Source organism: Chelon labrosus, assembly GCF_963514085.1.
Source record: "Chelon labrosus genome assembly, chromosome: 4".
Classification (NCBI taxonomy): Eukaryota; Metazoa; Chordata; class Actinopteri; order Mugiliformes; family Mugilidae; genus Chelon; species Chelon labrosus.
The window spans coordinates 6,135,760-6,145,175 of NC_140340.1; the positions used below are offsets into that span (position 1 = coordinate 6,135,760).

The window sequence follows — 9,416 nt, forward strand, 5'->3', positions numbered from 1 at the left end:
GCCAGTAAAGGAGCTTCGTAAATACAAGCACGTTTAAAATACTTTCACAGCCCACAAGCTGCAATATAAACTGTCCATTCTCCGCTGCGTTTACTTAATAGAATATCCCACGATGTGCGGCCTTATCATTAAAGTGACCTCTGGAGCCTCAAAATGTTTTAGGTGAAGTTCCGCAAAGCCAGCCGCCTCTAGGTCTTTCCACGTTGCTCTGGTAATCATGCAGCCGTCACCGAGGTAGTACCACAGCGGCTCAAACACATACTGAAAGAAGTATGTCCACGAGGAGGGGTCTGAGACGACGTGCTCCAAAAAGTAGAAGGCTCCGCCCTGTCGGAGAGAACCAACAAAAACAGATCGCAGTGTGTTCAAATCACGTTGTTTAGTGGTCGTGTTCATAGACTGACATGCAAGCAAAGCTCAAAATTGCCGTCAAAGGCCCTGGATCCACTGCATGTTTACTGGTATTTGGAAAAAAGTAAACGCAGTATCAACAAATGTGGATCCTGCATTACACAATATTACCTAACATGTCTCGTAGTGACGGCATATTCCTATGAACCCACCCACCCATGCAGAACCAGTAAAACAGGAAACATTCACTTGTTTTTGGTAGGTTGCCAATGCCACTAAGCTTAATGGGATGCTGCAGGGTGCACACACACACACACACACACACACACCGTGTAGAGCTTGACAGATGATGGTAATACACACTGATCAGCCATTACATTTTGACGACTGACAGGTGGAGTGAGGCAGAAATTGAACATTTTGTCCTCAAAGTTGATGTTGGAAGAGAAACGCAGGGGATGGATGAACTTGGGTGAGGGCCAAATTGTGATGGCTAGACAACTGGGACAGAGCATAGACATATATACATAGACGCCTCATTGAGCGCTGGACCGTACGTCAGCGTCGCCGCCATATTGGAGGTGGCAGCTCTGTCCCGCGAACCAATACGAGTCAATGGAATGAACTTTATTAAGCGCCTTCTACAAAGTACTATAAGCATTTACACATTCACACACAAACGTATATATTGAGGAAACCGATAGGAACTAAAAACAACGTCTGATTACATTCTGAGTAGTTAATGTTACAGACGTTGTTTTTGGTTCCTATCGGTTTCCTCAATATATACGTTCGTGTGTGAATGTGTAAATGAGAGGCATTAACTTACAGCCCTTTGTAGAAGACGCTTAATAAAGTTCACTCCATTGACTCGTATTGGTTCGCGGGACAGAGCTGCCTCCCCAAATATGGCGGCGACGTTGACTAGCGCAACAACGGGCCAACCCGCTCAATGAGGCGTCTGTGTATGTATGTCTATGGGACGGAGCACCTCCAAAACTGCAGTTCTTGTGAGGTGATCCCAGTCTAAAGTGGTCGGTACATAGTCCGAAGTGGTCTAAGGAAGGAAAAGCGGGGAACCGACGACCGGGTCGTGGGCGGCCTAGGCCAAGGCTCACTGATGTTTGCGTAGGATGTAGCCTACTAGTGGAGGAAGGCAAGGAGCCATTGGTCTGGATGTTACTTAGACATGTAGCACCCACCTAGACCAGACCAGGCACCCCCACCCCATAGCAATGACACTCCTTGATGGCAGCAGCCATCCCCAGCAGGATGCAGCCTGACACAGACACACACACAAAAACACTTCAGGAACAACTAAAAAAAAACATGAAGAACAGCACAAGGTGTTGACCTGGCCTCCAAATTCACTAGATCTGTGGGATGATCCATAGTGGCCCCTCCCCTCAAAGCCCCCCCCCCCCGCTAACAACATTCAGTTGCCAGACACCACAGGACACCCTCAGAAGGCCCATGTCCATTCTCTGATGAGTCACCACAAGGGAGACCTACACAATTTAAGGAAGGTGGTCATAATGTTATGCATGATCGGTGTTTTCCTACGGCACGTGAAGGCAGCACACTGAGACTCACTGTTTTGAGGACTCGTCGGGCCTCCTGCAGGACCCGCTGGACATCGGTGACAGAGCACAGGACCAAGGTGCAGACCACGACGTCCACAGACTCGTCCTGCACCCCCTCCATGTCCTCCCCGGAGACGACCAGGAACCCGTCATAAGTCAGGTGCTTGTTCGCCTCCATGCTCATCCGCAGGTACTTCTCGAAGTGCGGGTTGGGGTCGGCGCAGACCACCGTGCAGCCGCACGGGTAAAACTTGAAGTTTGCGCCGCTGCCGCATCCGATCTCCAGCAGGCGAAGCGTGCCGCCGGCGTCCGCGAATTTGCCCACGTTCCGGAAAAGCTCCCTCTTGACTCTGTGCACTTTGTCGTTGTATGAAAACGTTATGTTGTAGGCGAGCAGTGGGAAGAGGCGTTTGTAGGCGCCGTACAGGCCCGTGGTCTCCATCAGGCGTAAGGGCAAACTCAACGTCAGACAAAGCAGTCTGCACAGTTTCATGAGACAAGACTTCATTGTTTTTCCTCTCAGGCTTCTTTCTCAGGACGCCCCGGGACGGACTTTAGGGAGATCATAAGATTACACTCTTAATGCTTGACCGACAATGTCACACTTTGGCCACACGGCGGCGCAAGTGGACTGGAGACATAAAGAGGCCTGTTTATGTTATTTTAAATCAAATCATGCCGCAGGACAAAACTCCTTCAACACTTTGACCCAGTCACAGCAAAAAAATACATTTTTAGTGAGTTATTAGAAAAGTTGCAAACCACTCCAGTGCTCACAGATAAACACTGACACAATAGGGAGTGTTGTATCAGTTTATTGGCAAGCAGTTGAGGAATGAGGAACCAAGTGACACCAAGACATATTTGTGACTGTTACTGTATACAAAATTAGCTTTGTGTGCTCTCTATGTAAGGTATTCATGTTACGTTTTCTCCAAAACATCACTGTTTCAGCCCCCCCCCCCCCCCCCAAATACAAAAATAAAATTAGTTTCAAAGTGACTTGTGTCTCTATTAGTGGTGATCACAACAGGTATAGGAGAGGCATTTAAATGCTTGGCATGTTCACACACTGCGGGTCTGCGGGTGTGGCCTTCTAGGAAGCTAAAGGGAGCGTCGTCTATTTTACGGCATAGCCAACGATGTGCGGCTTGATTAAGGCGGGGAGGGGCGCTTCGATGTGTCTCAGTTTGAGGTCGGAGAACCCGGCCTCCTCCAGGTAGCTCCACGTCTCCCGGACGACCCAGCACCCGTCGCCGAAGTAGTACCACAGAGGCTGCAGAACGTGCTGGAAGAAGTAGGCCCAGGTCGAGGGGTCCGCGGCCACGTGCTCCATGAAAAAGAAAGCTCCACCCTGCAAGAGAGCAATTAGCCAATGTTACCGTTTTGTTTTTATTATTTTGTTGTTGTTGTTTTTCTCTGAAGCCCGATTAGTTAATAGTCTAGCTGCATGTGTAGGGGATGATTTCTCTGCTTTGCATCAGCATGTTGGAGCAAATCAATTATTCCGGTTGCATTTCTTTTCAATTTGTGTTCCTAAGAAAACCAAATAATCCAACACAAATATTCCGGCTCTTTTGGTCATTGTCATCTCTCTTGCATGTTTGAGCTTCACTATACAAAATGAGTGGTTGTCTATCCAGAGGCTGGCGTCATATAAAAGGACACTACAAGTTAATATGGTGAAATAAACACCACGAACGTTTCTCTCTTGATTCATTTCACGTTTAAAAATGGAAAAGCGAGTTATCCGGTGCGTACATTTTCATTGGGTAAAGGTTTTTGTTTAACGTAGTTGACATACGAGGGTACTTTGGGACATTTATTTTTCATCACTCCTTAACTCAAAAAACACTCAACAGCCATAAATAAATCAATTTAGCCACTGGTTTTCAGGACTAGCATGTTATACAACTCAGGTTGTAAATGATTAATGATTAAACCTATCCTCTGAAAACCATCAGAATATAGAAAGGAATAAAAAGCTAGGTGCATTTTTATAAATATTTAAAAAAGAAATCATACCTATCAATCAGAAGCCATTATTTATTGTAATTTATTTTAGTTATAAATGTGAAACTTCAGCAGCTGATTAGGCAAAGGCAATCATATCTTCTCCCCGTTATGGAGCAACAGTGTTTTCACAATGTAGTAACTTGGCAAACAATGTGTTGTGAAGTCAACAACTTGGTCATAAACTGTTCTGTGGCTAGCCTGACGCCAGTTTGTTCATCCTATCGCGTGTTCGGTTAAGATCACAGACCAGGGAGGCGCTTTTTGAAGTCAGGAATAGCCGTTTTGGAAGAGGCTTCCTGTCGGGTCAGGGATCACACCTGTCCCAGAAGACTGTCTGACAGTAGAGTGAAGCCTAACTCAGTCCAGCTGTACAACAACTCACCTTTCTGTAACAGATAACTCTGTCTCATTCATGCCAAAGCTTTTCCATCCATATTATTGCACTTTATCTTTTTTTTTTTTTGCCTATACTATTGTATTTTATTTATTTAAGTATTGTTTTTTAATGTGCAACTGAGATTCCATGACCAAGCAATGTCCCTTGTGGTTCAATAAAGTCTATCTAAGTCTAAATCTAACTGGGCCTTGTGTTAAAGGGCGTTGACGGACACGTTGCTGCTGCTGCTGCTGCTGCACCCTTTAGCAACACAGGCCCAAATCATGACGCCCCCTCCACCATATTTCACAGTCGGGATGAGGTTTTGATGAAGGTGTTCCTTCCAGACAACTCAATTTTGGTTTCATCTGTCCACAGAATAAGTTGCCAGTAGTGCTGTGGAACATCCGGGTGCAAACTACTTTTGCAAACTACAAATGTGCAGCAATGTTTTTTTTTTTTTTTGGACAGCATGAACTCCCATGAACTCCATTCTTGTTAAATGATTAACTTATTGTAGATTTAAAATGTTAGCATGTGCCAAAGATGTTTTGTAAGTCTTTAGCTGACACTCTAGGATTCTTCATCACCTCACTGAGCATTCTTCCCTGTTAAAGGGCGTTGAAAAGACACGTTGCTGCTGCTGCTGCTGTTGCGCCCTTTAGAAACACTTAATTCATTCCTTGGCTTCTGTGCTGGCATTTCCGCCTGCTGCTCCAAACTGGAGGCGTGCCGATCAACGTGTACAGTCAGTAATACACTCAAACTAGGGGAAAACACCTCATTCAGACTATCCCTTTGACTTAGACAACCCCTGCCCCCTGTGCCATTTGCATGAGTGTGCGCATTCACTAAATATAACATTAAAAAGATCATATCTGTACCATCATGTCTGCTGTAATGATCTACTTGGATTTTAATTATTCAGCATTTCACCTTAAAATGCAAACAATAATAAATCAAGCCTGTGCTTTGTAAAAGCAAGTACAATATGAGTCCACTGTTGTCTGGTTCGGTCGGTGGGTTCATTAATCCAGAAGCTGCACTTGAGGTCAGCTCTTATATTTAGAGGCCACGGCTGCAGGCCACGGCTGCAGGCCACGGCGTGCCCCTGGGACTGCATTCGGTTTGGACTTATGATCGGTTTTGGGAGGCTTTCCTGAACACTTACCGGCCGGAGGATGCGGTGAGCCTCCCGCAGGGTTTGCCGCACGTCGACGACAGAGCAGAGCACCAGGGTGCAGACGACAACGTCCACCGACTCATCCTCAACTGACCCCATGTCCTCCCCCGACGCCACCACGAACCTCTCGTACTTCAGCCGGTCGTGCTCGTCCATGCTCTTCTTCAGATATTTCTGAAAGTGCGGGTTCGGGTCGGTGCAGATCACCTTGCTGCCGGGCGGATAAAACTGAAAATTGGTGCCGGTGCCACAGCCGATCTCCAGGATGGTGAGCTGCCCGCCGGGCTTGGTGAACTCTGACAGGCTGCGAAACAGCTCCGTCTTCTTGTCGTGCATTTTCTTGTTGTAATTTATCGATATCCGGTACTGGCAAGTTGGGAATATGCGTTTGTATATTTCGTACAGACCGACCGCGTGGATGACGTGAAGCGGCAAGCACAAGACATTGACGACCGAAGACCAAAATTTCATGAAGAAAGTCATTTCTGCGACCTGTGGCTGGTGGCGACCAGTGGCGTCAACAACAACCCGTCAAGCTAGTTGTAGGAAGTAAAACCGGAAGTGTGACCGGAAGCGATTTCAAAATAAAAGTCGAGAAGCACTACTTATAGTACCTACTCTACTAGCTTTGCTCCCTGGTCAATATATTTACACTTTTCTTTCTTTTTTACAAACAATATTGTCTTGAAGGGGGTGAATATATATGCTCACTTATTTTAGATGTTTTCATTTGTGAAAACAAAGTATTAAAAGGGGAAAACGTAATTTAAAATAGATACTTTATTAATCCCAAACTGGGAAATTTCACTGTTGCAGCAGCATTGTACAGGCACTCAGCATACCATACATAATAAATAACAAAATAAACCAGAAAAATAAAATAGGAAAATAAAAATCTACAGAATGAAGAATGAAAAATTAAATTCTACATTCTATCCCACTTGAATTTCTGCATAAATTGGTCATAAAATGTATTCTGATCTTCATCTAAGTTACAAAAACAGACAAACACAGTCTGCTTAAACTAATACTGCACAAAAAATGATATGTTTTCATGTTTTCATTTGAACACAACATGTAAACATTGACCATACATGGTGGAAAAAGTACATGAACCTTTGTATTTCATAACTGGTTTCCTGTAGTTGCAGATCAGACCTACACAACGGTCAGGAGGACTCCTCTTTACAAAACTGCTTCAGTTCAGCAATATTCTTGGGATGTCTGGTGTGAGTCGCTCTCTTGAGGTCATGCCTCAGCATCTCAGTCGGGTTGAGGTCAGGACTCTGACCGGGCCACTCCAGAAGGTGAATTTTCTTCTGTTGAAGCCGTTCTGTTGTTTATTTACTTCTATGCTTTGGGTCACTGTCCTGTTGCATCACCCATCACCCTCTGTTGAGCTTCAGCTGGCGGACAGATGGTCTTACGTTTTCCTCCCAAACGTCTTGCTAAACTTGGGAATTCATTTTTCCGTCGATGGCCGCAATGTGTCCAGGCCCTGAGGCGGCAAAGCAGCCCCAAACCATGATGCCCCCTCCACCATATTCACAGTTTTTTCTCCACACATAGCGGCGTGTGTTCCTTCCAAACAACTCAATTAAGGTTTCATCTGTCCACAGAATATTTTGCCAGTAGTGCTGTGGAACATCCAGGTGCTCTTTTGCAAACTACAAGTGTGAAGCAATGTTCTTTTTGGACAGCAGTGGCTTCCTCCCTGGTGTCCTCCCATGAACTCCATTCTTGTTTAATGATTAACTTATTGTAGATTTAAAATGTTAGCATGTGCCAAAGATGTTTTGTAAGTCTTTAGCTGACACTCTAGGATTCTTCATCACCTCACTGAGCATTCTTCCCTGTTAAAAGGCGTTGAAAAGACACGTTGCTGCTGCTGCTGCGCCCTTTAGAAACACTTCATTCATTCCTTGGCTTCTGTGCTGGCATTTCCGCCTGCTGCTCCAAACTGGAGGCGTGCCGATCACCGTGTACAGTCAGTAATACACTTAAACTAGGGGAAAACACCTCATTCAGACTATCCCTTTGACTTTGACAACCCCTGCCCCCTGTGCCATTTGCATGAGTGTGCGCATTCACTAAATATAACATTAAAAAGATCATATCTGTACCATCATGTCTGCTGTAATGATCTACTTGGATTTTAATTATTCAGCATTGCACCTTAAAATGCAAACAATAATAAATCAAGCCTGTGCTTTGTAAAAGCAAGTACAATATGAGTCCACTGTTGTCTGGTTCGGTCGGTGGGTTCATTAATCCAGAAGCTGCACTTGAGGTCAGCTCTTATATTTAGAGGCCACGGCTGCAGGCCACGGCTGCAGGCCACGGCGTGCCCCTGGGACTGCATTCGGTTTGGACTTATGATCGGTTTTGGGAGGCTTTACTGAACACTTACCGGCCGGAGGATGCGGTGAGCCTCCCGCAGGGTTTGCCGCACGTCGACAACAGAGCAGAGCACCAGGGTGCAGACGACAACGTCCACCGACTCATCCTCAACTGACCCCATGTCCTCCCCCGACGCCACCACGAACCTCTCGTACTTCAGCCGGTCGTGCTCGTCCATGCTCTTCTTCAGATATTTCTGAAAGTGCGGGTTCGGGTCGGTGCAGATCACCTTGCTGCCGGGCGGATAAAACTGAAAATTGGTGCCGGTGCCACAGCCGATCTCCAGGATGGTGAGCTGCCCGCCGGGCTTGGTGAACTCTGACAGGCTGCGAAACAGCTCCGTCTTCTTGTCGTGCATTTTCTTGTTGTAATTTATCGATATCCGGTACAGGCAAATTGGGAATATGCGTTTGTATATTTCGTACAGACCGACCGCGTGGATGACGTGAAGCGGCAAGCACAAGACATTGACGACCGAAGACCAAAATTTCATGAAGAAAGTCATTTCTGCGACCTGTGGCTGGTGGCGACCAGTGGCGTCAACAACAACCCGTCAAGCTAGTTGTAGGAAGTAAAACCGGAAGTGTGACCGGAAGCGATTTCAAAATAAAAGTCGAGAAGCACTACTTATAGTACCTACTCTGCTAGTTTTGCTCCCTGGTCAATATAATTACACTTTTCTTTCTTTTTTACAAACAATATTGTCTTGAAGGGGGTATATATATATTACTGATGTTTTCATTTGTGAAAAAGTATTAAAAGGGGAAAACATAATTTAAAATAAATACTTTATTAATCCCAAACTGGGAAATTTCACTGTTGCAGCAGCATTGTACAGGCACTCAGCATACCAAACATAATATATAACAAAATAAACAATAAAACTAAAATAGGAAAATAAAAATCTACAGAATGAAGAATGAAAAATTCTATTCTACTTGAATTTCTGCATAAATTGGTCATAAAATGTATTCTGATCTTCATCTAAGTCACAACAACAGACAAACACAGTCTGGTTAAACTAACTGCACAAAAAAAAATTATATGTTTTCATGTTTTTATTGAACACAACATGTAAACATTCATAGTGCAGGGTGGAAAAAGTATGTGAACCTTTGGATTGCATAACTGGTTGACCATCTTTTGGCAGCAAAAACCTCAACCAAATGTTTCCTGTAGTTGCAGATCAGACCGACACAACGGTCAGGAGGAATTTTGGACCATTCCTCTTTACAAAACTGCTTCAGTTCTGCAATATTCTTGGGATGTCTGGTGTGAGTCGCTCTCTTGAGGTCATGCCTCAGCATCTCAGTCGGGTTGAGGTCAGGACTCTGACTGGACCACTCCAGAAGGTGAATTTTATTCTGTTGAAGCCGTTCTGTTGTTGATTTACTTCTATGCTTTGGGTTGTTGTCCTGTTGCATCTTCCTGTTGAGCTTCAGTTGGCGGACAGATGGTCTTAAGTTTTCCTGCAAAATGTCTTGCTAAACTTGGGAATTAATTTTTC

At 45.0% G+C, this 9,416-nt stretch overlaps 2 protein-coding genes across 2 annotated transcripts; both read right to left on the reverse strand.

Moving 5' to 3' along the window:
• Positions 1-90: 90 nt before the first annotated feature.
• Positions 91-2,600, reverse strand: LOC311487129 (thiol S-methyltransferase TMT1A-like; the record flags this gene model as incomplete). The annotated part of the gene is made up of 2 exons (XM_084543273.1): positions 1,945-2,600; positions 91-327 (listed from the first exon to the last, which is right to left on the reverse strand). The coding sequence occupies exons 1-2, from the start codon at positions 2,440-2,442 to the stop codon at positions 91-93; spliced, it is 735 nt and encodes a 244-aa protein (XP_084399399.1). The 5' UTR covers positions 2,443-2,600.
• Positions 2,601-2,733: 133 nt separating this feature from the next.
• Positions 2,734-8,476, reverse strand: LOC311486880 (thiol S-methyltransferase TMT1A-like). Its single transcript, XM_084542898.1, has 3 exons — positions 7,920-8,476; positions 5,498-6,031; positions 2,734-3,288 (listed from the first exon to the last, which is right to left on the reverse strand). Exons 1-3 carry the CDS (start codon positions 8,412-8,414, stop codon positions 3,055-3,057), a joined length of 1,263 nt encoding a protein of 420 aa, XP_084399024.1. The 5' UTR covers positions 8,415-8,476; the 3' UTR covers positions 2,734-3,054.
• Positions 8,477-9,416: the final 940 nt, after the last annotated feature.